The following is an 18,493-nucleotide window of genomic DNA, read 5'->3' on the forward strand; positions in this document are numbered from 1 at the left end:
AGCTCTCTCAGGACCCATCTTGCTAATAAAATCAAGATAAAGCGCAGATGCTCACAGACACAATTCAAAGCTCTAGGGCTTGATGCTGAGATACTGAGTGTGGTTCCGGGGCAGGAGCTTGGCAGGGCCCCTCTCACTGCCTGGCATGGACGCAGCCTCTCGGCTGGCTGCAAAACAAATCCTGAATGCTATTTTTGTTTTTTTGCCTTTTTGTTTTTGTTTTCGAAAGCAAAAATCCTCTTTGGATTTCTTTCTGTTAGCAAAAACAGGTACTAATGTAGTTCTTTCATAAAAGCAAAGTAGTGTAACACAAGCTTTCGAAAAGCAAGGGATACCTATACTCAGGTGCTGTGCAAACATATGCGGGGGTTAGTTTTTTAGGTGGGACAACTGTTTGAACTCCCTAATGACTGAAGGCAGAATTGTGTCAACCTCTGACACAATGACTAGGGCAAAATATGGAAACTTTTTATTAAAATATATATTCTAATCAAGTATCTGTCTGATGAGGCGCTTTTCCAGACCTTAAGAACCTTCCAGGCAAAGCCCTTCACCACCTCTTCTGCTCTGGCTTTTTTACCCTTGATTCTTTTCCTTTGCTTTTGCTTCATCCATGCTGACATGTGTCCTTGCTGGTCTAGCCCACTCTTATTTCTTTCAGTGTGAGTCTCCATTCTATATGTCATGTTCTTAATGTTCTACCACACAGTAGGTTTTTCTCTTGGCCTTAATTTGGATATTACTGTGGTTGCTACCTCTTAAACACCCTTCACAATAGTCCATCTCCTACTTTATTAATACACATTGAGTGGGTTGAGCTCCTTTCAAGCTTTCTTTTGCATCTTCATTGTCCACTGCACCCTCTAAGCTTTTAGCCATGTTGTACCTGAGAATTGTTGCTAATTCAGGCCAGATTGCTCTGACTGGAGCCCACACTGACTTTCTGTTCTTACTTCATAACAGGTCATTGTATATAACTTTCAGTGACTTTGAGAGCGTACAAGGACTGCCTGCCTTTCGGTATACAGTACCTGAAGAAATATTAGCCAATACCTCAGACAATGCCGGTTTCTGTATACCTAAAGGAAACTGCCTGGGCTCAGGAGTTCTGAATGTCAGTGTCTGCAAGAATGGTAAGGATAACATAATTATTAGTGTCTGGAATGCAAGATTGCTGTTCTTCAACAAACAGTGTTGTCAGCCCAATAGAACAGTTTCGACCTTTCAAGAACAGTGTTTTATAACATGACTATAGAATGGTAAAAAAAAAAGAAAAAAGAAAAAAGAAAAGAAAGGAAGGAAGGAAGGAAGGAAGGAAGGAAGGAAGGAAGGAAGGAAGGAAGAAAAAAGAATTATCGGCTTTCCTATAATGCTTTTTATTGCTAGAATGCCATGATATGTTTTTTTCTGGGTAGTAGTTTAGAAGTCTTAATAGTAATAATAGCATGTTTACTCGCACTCACTAGTACCAGTCATTCTTTTAAGTCCTTTACATATTTACATGTAATTAATACATGTAAAGCATTAATTGATTTCATGTTCAAAACAATGCTGAAAGAGAAAGTGGAGAACTTGGTAATGAGAAAATACGTATCTTAGTCAAGAGTCTCAATGATTTTGAAGCAGAGCGAACTTTAAACCCTGACTAAATTTCCCAGTGTTTTTTAATGTCTGAACTATTCCACTTCTTTCCATGAATAAGGCAGAATTTTCATGGTACAGCTAACAAAAGCATTTTTTTCTTGAGGACTAGTTTTAACAATCACATGTTACGTAGTTTTTCACAGTAACTTTGCTAGAGAGACATCCAATGCCCTCTCTTTATAACTGTGGAAACCAGGGCTCAGTGAGAGAACATGATTTATATAAAATCCTTCTCTCTCAGCAAGTCCATGCTGGAACTAGAGTCTCCTCATAGTCATACTGTTAGTCTTCTTAGGCTATAATTTCTCTTTATAGTTTCTCTTGAGAAACTTTATAACGCTTTTCTCCTGAATAAAGTAATGTGCTAACTTTTGCTCTCTTGTCTAATTGGTTTGAAAATCTCCTTTGGAATACATTTGAGGTCAGCAGTGTCCTCCCTGTCCTTGCCTGATGGGGCATTGCCTCCCAAACCCAGCCTTGCTTCAAGATTATCTGGAGAATCATCAAAAATATTTGTCCCAGGGCCCACACACTAGGGCCCCAGAATTTGTAGTTTTAACATGAGCTCCAGGTGATTGTCATGACGCTAGTGCCTACGCGTTTGGAAGCGCTGTGCTAGGGGACACGGTATCCTTACCCGGAGATAAGACCTAAGGTAAATGGAAACAAGTTTCTGCTTCTGACCTCTCCTGCTGTCTTCCTGGGTGAATGGTCCTGAAACAATGCCCTGCCCACTCAGCCCATGTGCCTCTGGTCCCAGACACAATTGAAGACATATTTTTCTTATTTTGTTAACATTCCGCTTCCCCAAGAAGTCGGAATCAACAGAAAGATTCTATTTGCAGCAGTCAAACCTCTTGCTACATGTTTTTCCCTCTTGCCTCGTATATATTCTCAAATATAGACTGAAATGTTAAACTCTCCAGGATTATCATCAGGTGTTTCGAATTCCCAGGGGAACACTTTAGGTAGTAGGATGATGAGTGTTCTGGAGTCAGGCAGAAGTGGGTTTGAGTCCTAATCTATTTGTTAGCACATTGGCCAAGTTGATTAAGGAGAGTTCCAGACATCAGTTTTCTTATCCAAAACTGGGGGTGATTATAACTTTCTTGGAAGCTGTGTAAAAGTTAGAGCTAATGTATGTACAATACTCAGAACAGTGTCTGGCCCTTATTAAACACTCAAGAGATTATTGAAAGTACATATTAAAAGTGACTTTAGGTTACAAGGAAGGAATTTATGGTTTTGTGGAACTGTTGAGGAGTAGAGAGCAAAACACTTGTGTATGTGACAGATGATGTGTATTTTGAGCCATAGGCTGGCAGATATGTAAGCAGATTTAAATTACTTGACAATAAGCTAACTTCTCTAAAAATAGTTTTTTGCCAGCAGTAATTATTGCGTCCCTACCTCCTCTTCAATAGCAAAATCTGGAATAGGTTTCCTTTAATAATTTGTTTCCCTATTTGTTTATTAAAATGAATAGGAAAGAAAAAAAAAGTCTTCATGTTGGTAGACTTGATCTAGTCAAAAGCCGGGCAGATGTGATGACCAAGCAAAGTCTTAAAAATTCTGCTTTAACATATGCAGGAGAATAAAGCCTCTCGTAGGTAAAACAAATAAAGAAAAGCAAGCCAAAGAAAAAAGGTCTGTTTACTGATAGAGAATTATAGTTGAAACAAGTGCTTTGAGATAAATATCCTTCATTCAATTAGAATTCTTTCTCTATTACTAATAGCTGAATATCCCTGGCTAAATTTTGTAACTTCTCTGAACCTCACTTTCCTCAAAGGCAAAATCAAGATAAAAATTTAACTTCATAGAGCTGCTGGGAACATTAATTAAAATAATGAGTTTAAAGCATTTACATTTTATAGAGTCAGGATGTTTGTTGAAGAATAAATAATTTAGCCAGAACTTTTATATATATTCTGGAATAAAATAACGAGATGTCAGAAAACGAAGTATAAATCCTGAGCTAGGAGGTATAGAATGGAATTTTAGCTTGCCCTCTCTCAGTCAAGTTTACTTATGTATAGCTTTTTTTATCCTTATTTAGGAACCAGGTTTGTAGTCAGGAACTTTATATTCATTTGAGACTTTTAATAACACTATCATTCATTTGTGTTTTTCTTAAAATGTAGGTGCACCTATTATTTTATCTTTCCCACACTTCTACCAAGCAGATGAAAGATTTATTTCTGCCATAGAAGGCATGCATCCAAGTAAGGAATATCATGAGACATTTGTGGACATTAATCCCGTGAGTACACACCTCTTCCTGGTAATAGGGCACATTTCATTCTGTCTATACCATGTTCTCTGGTTTAGACCTTAGCACTCTTAGGAAATATACTGTCTTCCTTTTATATATGATCAAGCAGAGGAAACTCAGCTTACTGCAAGGCGATGCATAATCTTATTGCCCTGTAATTAGAAGGCTGGATCTAATATGCAGAAACACCAGCACACAGATATATATATTTGTAAATATGTATATTAGCTTCATTTACTTTTGGCAAACATTTTTCTTCAGGTACTTTTTAGAGTTTATTATGTATTATTAATTGAAAAGGTATCAGATACACATATACTTTAATCTTATATTCATAGAAGAGAAAAATGAAAAAAGGACATATCATTTTACAATGTCACAGCCTCTCACTGTAGGAACTGAATTAAAGGTCAGATATCTTCACATTCTTGAGCTTTTGAACACATGGCAAATTAAAAGAAAAGCAAAAACATTCTTTTAACACAGCAATTTATGGGGACTTCATTCTGAGCCACACTCATTGTATTTGTATCTGTGAAATCAGTTGTCTTATCTTTTTGTGAATAAGATCAGGTATGGTTTTCTCCCTTTTCTCTCTCAGCCATCAGCCATCAGTAAGTTCCTTTTTGTTAGCCAAACTATTAGCAAGTGCTTGTTACCAAGGGCTTGGTGAGGTCCCATGACCTTAGTGCAAAGGTGGAGGGAGCTGCCACTGGAAAGATGACAGCAGCTGCTGTCTGCTAAGTGGGCCCTAACTACACTTGGGCACTGTTCTCTGGCAGTGACCACTGTTCTCCTGATGGTGTCTGTGGGATCTCCCATCTGCCAGGATCCTTTAGGTCTTTGCTATTCAAAGTGGCAGCATCCTGGGAGCTTGTTAGAAGTGTCTAATCTCAAGGCCCACCCCAGACCTACTGAATCAGAATCTCCATTTTAACAAGAACTCACATGTATATTAAAGTTTGAGAAACATTGGTCTACCAGGGACCTAAAATAATCCACAGTTCTCATTCCACTCTGGGGTCAGTTTTCCCTTGTCTCACTGTATTTATCAAATATGGCAGGGGTCACTTTGTTTATCAGAACTACACAGAAATGGTAAAAAAAAAAAAAAAATTCTTTATAGTCTTAATAATGTTTTCTTTCCAATTCTCTGATTTGCAGTTGACTGGAGTTATCCTTAGGGCAGCAAAGAGGTTCCAAATCAACATTTATGTCGAAAAAATAGATGACTTCATGTAAGTTTTGCTGCTTTCTGCAGAGGCAAAGGGTGGTTTTGCTACACTGACTCTTGGGAATGATATCCAGAGGGGTACAGTCCACTCTAAGGCTGCCCACCCTGCCCTTCAGGAATGAGGCATGACCAGCATTTCCTTAGGGTGCCTTGGTTTTGGAATTTACTTATTTAATCAAACACATAGAGAGTGCTTTCCATTGGTCAGGCATTTTTCTAAGTACTTTACATACATTAATTCATTTATTCCTCATAATAATGCTGTATTATCCCCATTTCACAGATGAGGAAAATGAGACAGAGAGGTTAAATAACTTGCTGGAACTCACAGCTGGTCAAGCTACGGCATCTGCTCTCACCCATTCCACTAAGTGTTTTCCTCGCCATGAATCTGGTTGCTTCCCTTCTTTTCTTTCCCACTGCTCCCACCCAGGACCAGCCACAAGCTCCACTTGGGCAGCTAAAATGTTCTCTTAAGTCCAGCCTTTCCTCCCCACACTCTGTCTAAAACCCGCTACTGAATTAGGATCCCTAAGTATAGTCTCCTGCTCAGACTTTTCAATGGAATTTTTTGGATATGAGAAAATGCTTATGATTTAATGTTGAATGAAAAACATGTAAAACTGTACATCATACTATTTATCTATCTACTCTTTCTATTTACATAAAGATGTATCTCTCTATCATTCATCCATCTATAAAATTTTGTTGGTTCCCCCATCGAATATGCCAGATTTAACCCCATATGTCATGGATCCTTCTAGGAAGCAGATGTGTTTTGCAAGAGTGCATTTTGTCACCATGTGGCAATATAATTTAGCAGTTAAGATCTAGAGCTATAAAATTGAAATGGAATTACCGTCCTGGCTTCATCACTTCCTCTTGCTGGCCCTGGACAAATTACTGTGAACTGTAAATTCCTCATCTTAAACCTGAGATGGTAATAGCTACTGCATGGGACTACTGTAAGAATTAAATGAGATAATGTCCCCAAAACACCAGGGCAGAGCAGGTGCATGGATCAATAAGTGATCGCTCCAGGATCTTGTGAAGACAGCACCTAGTGGCCTGGTTACAAAATACTCTGAGCACTGGCAGATTATTCTGTCTGGCCTGCAGCCTCCCCTCTGATAATTCTTGGGAAAATAGTAATCATTTTGATGAATTTCTTTTCAGACTCTTCTTTTTGATAAAATTTACATAAGTGTGCAACACTAGGAATTTCTAGACTGACAGGAATCTAACTTCTGATTGATATGTGTTTGCAAATATAATTAAGAAGTCTGCATAAATTCTGGTGAATTTAATGAAATAAGTATATTGACATTTTCATGTAAACTTGTCTCTCGAGTCCAGTGTGCCATCACAATGAGGATGTCTATGAAATGATCTCATCTTTTGTCTTTGTAGTGAAACGGGAAACATCAGAACCATGGTTTTCCCAGTGATGTACGTCAATGAGGTAAGTCCTATGAGCCACCAGTATGTTTTACCTGTGAAGGCTTGAGAACCTTCCATTATGATGTCTTCTATTGTAGCTATGCATCATTTAAGATGTAAAAAAGGGGAAAAGATTATTTTTAAAAAATTCGTCCTCAGAAAATTTGTTTATGTGTTTATATGAAGACATCTATGTCAAGGATTTGAAAATAACAAAAAAATTTCCCTTCTCAAGAACAGGTGTTGGGTAAAACTCCCTTCTTGGAAGCCAGTTTTGTAAGAAACAAAATGCAAGGGTCAATGAAGCAATATCAGACACAGTTGAAATAGCATAAATAGCCAATGCTAAGATGTCCAATTAAATCTTTCTTTGCATCTCCTCCTTCTTTGAAACCTTGCCAGTTTGTAAAATGTCATCAGTTTACCCATTTATTAGTTGAGGAGGAAGGGAAGACTAAAATTAAAATGATTGGCAACATACAAATTCTGTGTGAGGTAGTTAAAGAAATTGTTAATAAAATGTAATACATGCCCACTAATTTCAGTGATACATGATTGCCTCATTATAGCAAAATTTTTTCTACTTTCTGGTAAACAAACATATATCATGAATTATGGGAAACAGATCCTGTCTTAGTTGAAACAAAAGGAGTTTCTCTGAAGAAATATTTCTTTCACAGTGTACCTACAGACATTTTATCTCTAAATGTTAGGTATAAATTGAAGTTTTGCAAAGAAAAGCGTACTTTGAAAGTTCAGAAAACACCCACTATTTAAGACACCGGTGATAATTTTTTTTTCTGAATCACATATCATATTTACTGTAATTCTGTCTCCCCAGTTTCCCTTTCTCTTCTACCCAGTTTTGAGGGGGAAACTGCAGGGTTTTTTCCCCCTCAATAAATTCTCAGTTGGCTGGATTTTGTTATTAACAACAGTATTTTTTAAAGTTTTTATTATTTTTCTCTCTTCCCTAAAAATACTTGTTATTTGTCGAAAAGCTAGTAATAGAGATTAGCAAGAAAAAGGAAATTAAAAAATCACTTTTCACAAAACCTGAGCCGGACCAACATATTGTTTTTAACTTGCTTTATATTCCTCAACAATATTTATAACAACTTTATAAAAAAAAAAAAAAGATAGTTTAATGGTTTCCATTTTGTAAAACTAATGTGTTCTTTATAGGACTCTTGGGAAATTAAAAAAAAGTATTTAAAAAGTGAACCACTGATAAGTCTATCACTCAGAGGGAACTGTAGTTGACATCTGCTTAAGTTGCCTCAGTATTTTTCTGGTTTCGATGTGACAATTTGAGACCATACTTTAGATACAGTTTTAAACTGTATCTAAAGTATTATTCTAGAAAGTGTTATTCTAGAACAACTCCTTAGTTATAAATGGGTAAACTGATGACATTTTTTAAACTTAGCATTATGTCGATAGACACATTTATAAACTTTTGAAAGATTTGTGATTACAGTGCTAAGACAAGGCTTTTATTGTTTTATAGGAAAAATTCAGGCAGTATTTACCAATTTCTAGGACCTGTATTGCAGTTACTACTGGGTTATCATTGTTACTTGTTTGGAGGGGCATGAATGTAGGGCTTTTTGTAAGTAAAGAATGAACCTGCTCTGCAAGCTGGCGTTCATAGTTGCAGCATATTTGAAGTGCCGTCCACCTGAATTTCTGCTTCAATTTTTTTTAAAGACTAGATTGAGTCCTGGGAGACCTGGAAGTGATCTTGGAGGCTGCTCTCCCACTCCCTTTTTCCAGAGGAGGAGACTCTGATCTTGACGGGCCTTGGCTAGTTATTGGAAAAACCAGCCCTAGATCTCCATCCTCTGCCTCAATCCAATGTAAATTGAGCCATATTAAGCCCAAAGTCTTATTTGTTGCTAATAATTTTTATGTAATTAAGAATTTCACCCATGACAGTTTAAGGTGATAATACCTTTGTCCTTCATACAGAAAGTGTTATTCTAGAACAACTCCTTAGTTATAACACCCTCTGAAATTCTGGTTGGCCCCAGAATTTCCCTGAACACTTTCTGTGAAGACCCCTGGTTCTGAACAGTATAGATCTAACCAAGAGAGAAATTATGTGTTCTGCATACCATTGTTGGACCGTTTGATTGATTCATTTATTTTATTGACTGACATTAATTAAGCACCCATTGTGTGCAGGGTGCTATACCCAGTGTTGAGGTGACTGAATTAAAAATTTTGCTTTTAGAGACCTTGGAATCATAAGGAGACCAGCATGGAAACAGATAGTTACAATGCAGAGTGAGAATACAGTGATGGAGGATTTTAGAGAATAAGCTGGAAGCGCAGAAAAGGGACTTCTAACCAGGCCTGAGGTGGCCAGAGAAAACTGGAAGGAAGTTATGTTGAGATTTTGAAGAATAAATTAGAGTTTTTTTGACACCAAAAAAGATGATATCTCAATATTTCTGAATATTTTTTCCCTCCTCTTTCCAACCTATTCTGAGACTAAAACATGTCTTCAGGAAAAAAAGGGAAGACATTAATGAATGAATGCTCCCTCTGGTTGTTCTCATTTATAAATGGATTTTCAGTATTTCTGATTGCTAACAGAAGGACATACCCAAATTGTGTTTAATGATTTGAAAGAAAAATAAAGCAACAAACTTTATGCACTTGATTTTTAGTAATCAGGGCAATACTGCTTTCTTGCCTCATCCTGCCCCTGCTCCAGAGTGTTCTCATTGATAAAGAGACTGCAAGTCGACTGAAGTCTGTGGTTAACACTACCTTGATCATCACCAACATACCCTACATCATCATGGCGCTGGGTGTGTTCTTTGGTTTGGTCTTCACATGGCTCGCGTGCCGAGGACAGGGATCTGGGGATGAGGTGAGCTTCTTTCTTACTGGAAAACTTTTACCTGAGAAATTCAACTAGGCTTCAGTGGGAGGGCTGTCAGCTGGCTCCTTAGGGTGGATTCTGAGGTTTTATGCTGGGCACAGTGATTTCTTGGTTATATTACTACTGGGCAAAATGAGAAGCAAGGGAAATGTGTCAAAGAAGGAGGGATGATAGAGTGGTATTGTCCAATGTGTGGAGCTCTTTTGGTGGGAATGGAATCCCTGGGAGTGAGCTTTACATCTTTGAAAATAATCTGGAAAAGAGGAAGAATATATAACAGCTAAGCATCTGGGCTTTGGTGTCAGGCTGCCTGGGTTCAAATCCCAGTTTTGCCACTTAATGGCTGTATGACCTTAGAAACTGTTCCTCAGTTTCTTCATATGAAAATGGATAATACTAGGACCTCTCTTAGTAGTTTTTTGCGAAGATTATATGATGTAGTAAACATAAAGCACTTGGCCCAGTGTTAGCATTTAGTAAGAGCTCAATAAACATTAGTTGTATGGTAAGATAGCTGTAAGATTATAGAGCAAGGCAACCAGAGACCTGTTGGAAAGGATCCCTGATGTATTACCAGAAGATACCTACCACTGAGTCATCACTGAATAATAAATGATTAGCACAGGGGCTGTAGTTAGTTTCTTAGAGGGATGGGAACAACCCCAAATGGATGAGATAAACAGTTAGCTGGACCCCCTTAAGTGACCAGCCTGAAGTGGCCAACCCAGGGGTCTAAATACTTTCAATGAGCCTTTTCTGTAGGAGCCTTTCTTGATTTTTAAAAAAATCTATTTTATTATTGGTTTCAAGTATACAGTACATTTGGTTTGACATTTATATAGTTTGTAAAACAATTGCTCTTTCTCTCCTCTGGCTCCCCATTTAGCTATTACATTAATGCTAATCGCATTCCCTCTGCCGTGTTCCGCATCCCTGTGACCATCTATCAACTACTCATTTGTACTTCTTTAACCCTTCATCCCATTCTCTAGGAGCCTTTCTTAAATTCTCAGTAGCTTCCCTTTTTGCAGCAAAGGCTGTCTTTTTTCTACCCCTCCTGGCTGCCTCAACTAAGCATCTTAGGCACATGTGAAGAAGTATCAAATGAAATAGGTTGAAACCATCTGAATTAAATTCACCCAGATTTCCTTGTCTTTCACATTCTTCCAGTATGCCTCTTAACCCATGCCCATCACGTTGGTGTGAATTAGGTATGAGGCAACTATTTTGCCATTTTCATCTGTGGATCTTCCAATCTGACTCTGTACAGTTACTGAGATTTTCATAACCACAGATGAAAGTCTATGTAAATGTTGTCACTGCTCCCGCAATTAATCATCTTCATGTATTTAACAAGCAAGCAATTTTTGAGTGCCCACATGATCTCTAAGACATTGTTCTCTGGTAGATTTCAGACTAGGAAGAAGGCAAATTCAGAGTGTGATGAGGGTTACAGTCTGAGTCAGTATAGAGAAGGGGGCTGCTCTAGGATCTGGGGTGGGGTGGTCAGAGCAGGCCTCTTTAAGAGGGGTAGGGCTGAATGTTCAAGGAAGAGCAAGAAGCAGGCCAAAAGAAGAAAGAGGTGAGTGGGATGACCACCTTCTTATCAGTTTCTTCTCCTTCCCCTCTCCCTTCCCTCAACTTTTCACATGGGGAGAGGTTTCTAACGTGAACACCTAACTTCACTGTCCTCTTTCTTCTGAGTCACAGGGAACTGCAGATGAAAGAGCACCCCTCATACGAACCTAACCATGGTCTGAGCTTGGTGAAGGAACTGTGTTGAGCTGTCCTGACCTGGACTGTCACGTGGGGAAACTGTCCGTGTCCTCACAGGCTTGTTGCCTGTTGTGAGAGAAGGGAGAAGACCCAGAGCTGCAAGTGATGAGGACATTCTGGCCGGAGGTTAAATAACAGGTTGACATGTTGGCCAGTAGGCTTCATAAAATCCTGTGGTCCCTGTCAAATTGTTTTGTTTTTCATTTGTTTAGCAAGTATTTAATAAACTCTTGTATGGTAATTTTTTTGTTGTTGAGTGCTGGTAGCTCCAGAATTTTGTGACCACTGTTGTGGTTTAATGTCTCAGTATCATTTGTTAATTCTATTTGGTCTAACCTATTGGGTAGGCTTCATTCACCAGACTTTGTACTCAAAATACATAAACACCATTTTATGTTGTATTCCTTCATTCATTTCACCCCTAAACCAGAAGTAAATAAGAGTTCAGATCCCAGGGTAAAATGGAAGCCTCATTCAGTACATCATTCAAATGTATCTAATTTCCTCTTTTAAAAAGTTAAATATTGCATTTCATGCTAATCATCAGTTCATAATTCCTCTATGAAAAAAAATTCGTCTTCTAACTACTTTCATACTAGATAGGAATGAAGTAGGGAGGGGGTTGGTGGGCTAAGGTACCGATGAGTTAATAGTGATAAGCACCTAAGGATTTTCTACTTGTACTTTTGTGAATTGAAAGAATGCATAGATAATGTTGGTGAGCACATGTACAGATATTTCATGTAGAGTAGAACTAAGTGCTAGTTCTGAGATTGGATAATTTATGCTTTTGGTTGAAATGATCTTGATGTGGAAAGGTGCTCCTGGGAGAATATAATCAATAACTTATCCCCCCCACCCCACCACACACACACACAATCACCTGTGCCAAATATGATACTATGTTAATTAAAATACTATTATGATTATTTGTAAAATAATTTATAAATATAGGAAATCCATCAATCCACAACTTAAGTTGCATGTAAGTTTCAGAAGTCTAACTATACTAAGGAGACATTTTTTCTAGGGCATCTTTTTGGTAACTTTGAAATTGTTTTTATAAGTTGTTCTTTCCTCAGATTCAGTTCCTTTCGATGTTTTATGGCTTACTGTCACTCACAGAATAGAGAAAAATGTGCCCTTATACTGCCTGAGACACTTATCTTACTGACAGAATGACAGTGTGTTAAAATATTGCACAGAATGTGCTTTTAAGAAAGGTCCATTGGAACAAGTGGGGCCACCTTGCTCCAGAAAATCTCTTGGCTTTCAGTGTAACCTAAGTCAAGGGACTGCCACAGAATTCAAACATATTTAAAGGCTTTGTTATTATTATTCTCAAAGTTCAATGTTCATTTTCGATTGAGAAACCTATACAATTATCTGGCAAAGTGCACATAGAATTTATTAACAACTGAATAATTCTACAAAATTCTTTAAAACTGGATTTCAGTGTAAACTAATGAAGGAAAAAAGCCATGGATTTTACAAATAACAGCTTCTGATTTAGGGGGTAGTAAATCACTTTGGTTTACTTGCCCCAGTTTTCTCTCCCTTGTGATATGTTTTCTTTCTTGAAGGGGCAATACATTAAATTTTTAACATCTCTATAAATTAAGATAGAACCTATAGATACTCCAAGTCACAAAAATGTGAAAAACTAAGTTGAAAATATTTTGTCTTCAATAAGCCAAATATCTAGATTTTTTAAATATGTAACTAGATAATTGGCATATCTTATTCCTTTATTTATCCACTTATCTACACTAATAAAACTAAGAAACCAGAGTATAAGTCATTGCTTTATTCTATTATCAGGATAGAATCAATCATTTGTGAGGAGGAAATTTTTAAATACTATGAATGGTAACAGTTAATGATACACCTTTAGACTGAATTCCACAGAGGCAGGGAGACCAAAAACATATTATTACCATATGATACTTAATAGTTAACTTGGCTTAACTATTTATTTATTTAACTTGATATTTTTCTTCTGAGAAGTCTGTGGCAAACCTATAAATCGCAGTCAAGAGTATAGATTCACTAAGAATGGATTTAGGTTGAAAATAACAAACTATTTATCATGTTCACTCTCTTGGAACCATCATCCCGGAAAAACCCCCAAAGTCTTTGTGATTGTCACAATCACAGAGCACTGGTGCCCTGTACTATGATATTCAAATTAGGGAGAAACAAAACAGAGAGAAGTTACCTCACTTCTCTCAGGGAAAATTGGGAGTCAAGCACAGGACAGGAAGTGGGCTTTGCCACTTTTAGCTCTAGGCTTTTTCCACTAGGCTCTATTTCCTTCCGTAAGTTCTGGAAAAGTCACTAATAGTCAAGTGGAGCAAGTACTATACAACTAACCCCTATCGGGGTTTTACTTAAGGGAGACTAATTTTTTTATTTAAATTGCTGAAGGTATGAGTTCTGCAGAAGATGACCTTTATACTTGGCCCTCTGGGCACTATTACTGTACTGTAGTTAATTGCATGTGGCTATTAAAGAGAATGCTGACCAGAATGCTCTTCATGTAGTTTGTACACTTGGGTCATTTCATGTTATCCTTGAAATGTTTATTTCTGTCCTTAATACAATATCTTTCACTAATAAAAAAACTTTATATGAAATTGCACTGGAAATTCTATGTTATGTCATTATATGTCCGGTCGTCTATAGAGTTTCATTTGACAGATGCACTTTGTCCTCTTGTCCGATGCAGGCCTGAGTTGCACCCCTTGGGCCACCTCTAATTTCAGCTCAACTGTGGTGCACATTTATAAGCAGCTGGACAACTCCCACTTCAAGCAGGTCCCTGGCTATGCCATTCTCCTTAGGGGTTTCTCTAGAGCCCTGGAGCAAAGTGGGGTTAATACCCCTAGAGCAATGCTCAACCGAAGGGTGCAGGAGTCAGTTGATAAATGTCCCAGTCCTCAGAGGGACAGTTCTTGGCCTCATTCTATAGGGTTCTTCGACTAGGAAGGCCCACGATGGAACTGCTTCCTATTATCATTTCTTTATTACCTATTTCACTCTCCACACCCCCTCACTGCTGCTTACTCATAAATAATCTACCTTCGCTAACATCCTTATTCAGGTCTGCTTCCAGATAAACCAAACTAAAATACCGACAAATCCACCTAAAAGGGCTTTGCAGAGAATCAGAGAACTATTGGACATATTGAACTTTTGTTTCTGGGGATATTTGAACTAAAGATATTAATTCCCAAATTTAGATTACCTTTAACACCTTTTCTGTACCAATAGTATTCATTATATTTCGGAAATCAGAGCAAATACGGATCAGCCATAAAATATCTAGCTCAGTGTTAACAAATGTCCTTATGTATTAAGGACACTTGATCCCTAGCATATGTGCTTCCTAGAAATACTAGATTTCATTTTAGATGGCTTATGTCATCAGGGAAGTTCCTCATTCTTATTTCTGCTTACTCAAAGATATATAGAAACAACTAGAACTTTGTAACACACCAACCCAAATTATTTAAAATCAAGGAGTACGGAAAGTCCAGAAAAATATATTTAAAAGAATACTAATAAGGAGTGACATGTACTGCCAGATATTAAAACATATACCTATGAACAATAATTGAGAAAGTATGGTATGGTGTGAGTGGTATAGAACACAAAGTCCAGAAACATGAACACACATTTAACACAAGATAGAGGTCCCATTTGCGATAATAACTGTAGTCTTTTATTTACTCAACTAATATTTTTTATTTTTAAACCTTTATTGGGGTATAATTTACATACCATAAAATTTACCCATTTTAAGTGTACAGTGCAATGATTAGTAAATTTGAGCTGTGCAGTCTTAGAACATTATTACCTCAATAAGATCCCTCAAACCAGTTTACAGTCAATCTCCATTTCTACCCCAACTCCAGGCAAACATTAATCTACATTCTGTCTCTATAAATTTGCCTTTTCTGGACATTTCATCTAAATAGAATTATACAATATGTAGTCTTTAGGGTCTGGCTTCTTTCTACATTATACTTAAAAATAATGTGTTCGACCAATTTTACTGAGCAGCCACTTTATTCCAAGCACTATAAACTAGGCAACTGGTGACCAAAAAGAGACATATGGATCTAATGGTGGGGGAACAGACAGCAACTAAATCATCTAAATACAAAATTTCAAATGAGTTTCAAGGTGCTCTAGGAACAAGACTGAAGTTACATTTCACTGAGACTGAAGAATAGGTGTTAATTACACAAAGCCAAGAATATCAGAGGGAATGAGAAGTGCCCAGGAGCAGGAAAGAACTTCTTTAGAAGAGACTGAGGAAATGTTTGGCTGAAGTTCAGAGAGGAAAGAATAGTGTCAGATAAAGTTGGAGAAAGGCAGGGGTCCAATCAACACTGGGAATTATTAAGCCATGTTAAAGCAATGAGAAGCCACTGCAGTGTTGTAAATTGAGTCGCCAGGGTGAAATAAGATACATGAAAGGTTTGTTTAGAAACACCCACTCTAGTTGCAGGGTGAATAAATTAGAAGAGAGTCAATGCGGATGTAGGGAGTACAATTAGGAGGCTGTTGAGGTAGGTGCATCTCTTTGGGGTCCTCATTGGCATGTAAAATGAAGCCTGTCTGGGTGTCATGTACAAGCCTCAGGTGTGAATTCCACAAAGCCACATAACATGGGTTTTAAATAATAGGTTTCATTGTAGAAAATAAAAATCTATAGGGCTGGGACAGCTAGAAAAAAATAAAGCACAGACCCTTCATCTTCTTGTCCCATGCAAAGGCAAGCTGAGAGCCAGACACTGTTTGTTTTCAGTTCTCGTCCTCCATTTTATAGGGCAAGGGTGAAGAAGTCTTGTCAGTGGAGGAATACACAAGCTGCTGAGCAACAAGTAGTTAGGATTTGGGATGCCAATGTTTTATGGAAGTCTGGGAATCCCGGTTGTCCACAAAATGTTACAATCTCCATTGCTGGGGTGAAAAATACAACAGTTCTGTGGGACCTGAGCTTGGGTGCAGCCCTTTCCTCTAGGAGAAAGGGGAACCCCTCAGCCACAGCTAGCTCATTCTCCAAGCAAGCCAGAATGAACTTCCAGGTCACAGTCTGAGAGGCTTGCTCATTGTACTGCAGAAGCTACTAGCATCCAGATAGGGATTGGCAAACTTTTTCTGTAAAGGGCCACATAGAAAATAGTTTCGGTTTTGTGAGCCTCCCTGTCACAGTGACTCAGATCTGTTCTTTTAGCATGAGCAGTTATAAACAACTGGTACACAAATGGATGTGTTTGTGTTCCAATAAACCTGTATTTACAAAAATAAGTGGCGTCCCACATTTGGCCCATTTGCTGATCCCTGGTCTATGCAAGAGATTATGGTAATTAGAATCAGAGAGATGGTAGTGGAAATGAAGTATTTTGGAAATACTTTGAAAGATAAAATATGTAGAACTTGGAAATGAACATGAGAAAGACAAGGAAGAGGAACCTGTCTAGGAACTCATTCATTTATTCCACAGTACAGAATAAGGGTCTATCGTGGAGGCAGGCACCCTGCCAGCACTAAAGATAAAACCAGCAAATAAAACAAAATTTCCTGACTTCATGGAGCTTACATTTAATTGGAGTGTGGGGTGGGGGTAAATAAATAAGTGGTGTTAAGTTCTAAGAATACTAATGTAGCCAGAGTGACAGGAGTAGAATATGCTATTTTAGAAAGTGGGGCAGGGAAGGCTTCCTATCAGATAAATATTCACCTATTCTTTTTTCTTATTCTTTATCGGTCTCCCCTACAATCTATAATTTCTGCTATTCTGCTGTGCTGGGTCTTCTCCTAACTCTCTGGCCACTTCTTGTTAATACTGGTGCTCAGCTGCAACCTTTTCTCCCTTGATACTCCACCCTGACAATCCCATTGAATCTCTGACTTCAAGTACAGCCTAAACAGGGGCTTTTCTGTTCAACCTCAGCCTCACATATCCAAACTCCTGCTTGATCTCCTCAGCCAGGTTGTCCTCAAACCCAGCTAATAACGAAAGGAACTCATTTTTTCTTATCTTCTTCCCAAATTCCCATTACTAGAGAATGGCATCACAATCTACCCAGGGACTCTTGCTAGACTGCCCTCTTTCCTTCCCCACACATCGCATTATCAAGTTGCTGTGTTCCTCAGTCTCTGCTCCTGTTGTCTGCACCCATATATCACAGCTCGCATTGAGACTTCTGCAATTACTACCATAAGCATTATTTTTTGATGAAGTAGCCAATTTACATTTTTCAAAAAACATAAAAGGGATTTATAGTAAAGTCTTCCACCCATCTCCTAGCCACTCAATTCATCTTCTCAGAAGCAACCGGTTATTTATTTTTTAAAATGTGTCTTTCCAGGAATATTTTATACAAGCATGTGTATTTACATATTCTAGCCCTCTTTTTTCCATCCAAATTGTAGTGTTCTAAATTGTTTTTCCTATAATTTATCTTTGAAATCTTTCTTTTCATTACATAAAGAGCTTTACAGTTCCCAATTCATGTCTGAGTAGTATTTCTTTGTATATATGTAGCTAAGCAAACCGGTGTTTCTAATCATTTGTTTTTATAAAAAATGCTGTAACAAATTACCTTGTATTACATAAATTTGCCAAATTATTTATAAGATAGCATTGCTGGGTCTAATGACATTTGTAATTTTGATAGAATGGCTTTTTTTGTTATTTGTTTTTATTAGTCATACGAGCACGTAGATTTAAGGATCAAATAATTCTACAAGGTTTATTATAGTTTTAAAAAGCTAGAGAGACATCATTCTCAGAGGCACTACTTTTATACTTTTTTTATTTTTTAAAGTTACTCGCATGACTGTACATGACACGATACTTCGTGAATTTTCAGTTTAGCATTACCCATTGGCTTCCCACTACGGAGGATGAGGATTTGGCTTTCTTTCCTATCCTGTCTTCATTACACACAATCGTGCACTCTCCTGCACATCTTTTCCCAGGGACCTCCCTAAAGTAGCTTGTAAGGGCTCTCAGGCGGCACACCCCTGCAAGCTTCCCAGCATTTCACCTCTGTCGTAACACTCCGCCGCCTGAAGCCATAAAGCCCCCGGAAGCTTGCGGGACAGGGGCGTTCCTTCTCCATCCTCCACCCACTACACCATTCGTGAGTTCAGGCCTCATAGGCTAGGCCAAGAAAGAGGCGGAACTCCGTGTGACTGGGGCAGTTTCCCCGCC

The 18,493-nt window shown here is 38.0% G+C and overlaps 1 protein-coding gene across 1 annotated transcript in view; it reads left to right on the forward strand.

Annotated features, from left to right (window-relative positions):
* Window positions 1-13,903, forward strand: part of SCARB2 (scavenger receptor class B member 2) — a 59,525-nt gene extending 45,622 nt beyond the window's left edge. Inside the window, exons 7-12 of the mRNA XM_016156026.2 lie at window positions 964-1,133; window positions 3,789-3,907; window positions 5,084-5,157; window positions 6,564-6,615; window positions 9,316-9,474; window positions 11,197-13,903. Coding sequence (XP_016011512.1) covers window positions 964-1,133; window positions 3,789-3,907; window positions 5,084-5,157; window positions 6,564-6,615; window positions 9,316-9,474; window positions 11,197-11,235 — 613 coding nt within the window. The 3' untranslated portion in view covers window positions 11,236-13,903. The remainder of the gene's footprint in view (window positions 1-963; window positions 1,134-3,788; window positions 3,908-5,083; window positions 5,158-6,563; window positions 6,616-9,315; window positions 9,475-11,196) is intronic.
* The last annotated feature ends 4,590 nt before the right edge of the window (window positions 13,904-18,493 follow it).

Source organism: Rousettus aegyptiacus, unplaced genomic scaffold (assembly GCF_014176215.1).
Source record: "Rousettus aegyptiacus isolate mRouAeg1 unplaced genomic scaffold, mRouAeg1.p scaffold_m13_p_10, whole genome shotgun sequence".
Lineage (NCBI taxonomy): Eukaryota > Metazoa > Chordata > Mammalia > Chiroptera > Pteropodidae > Rousettus > Rousettus aegyptiacus.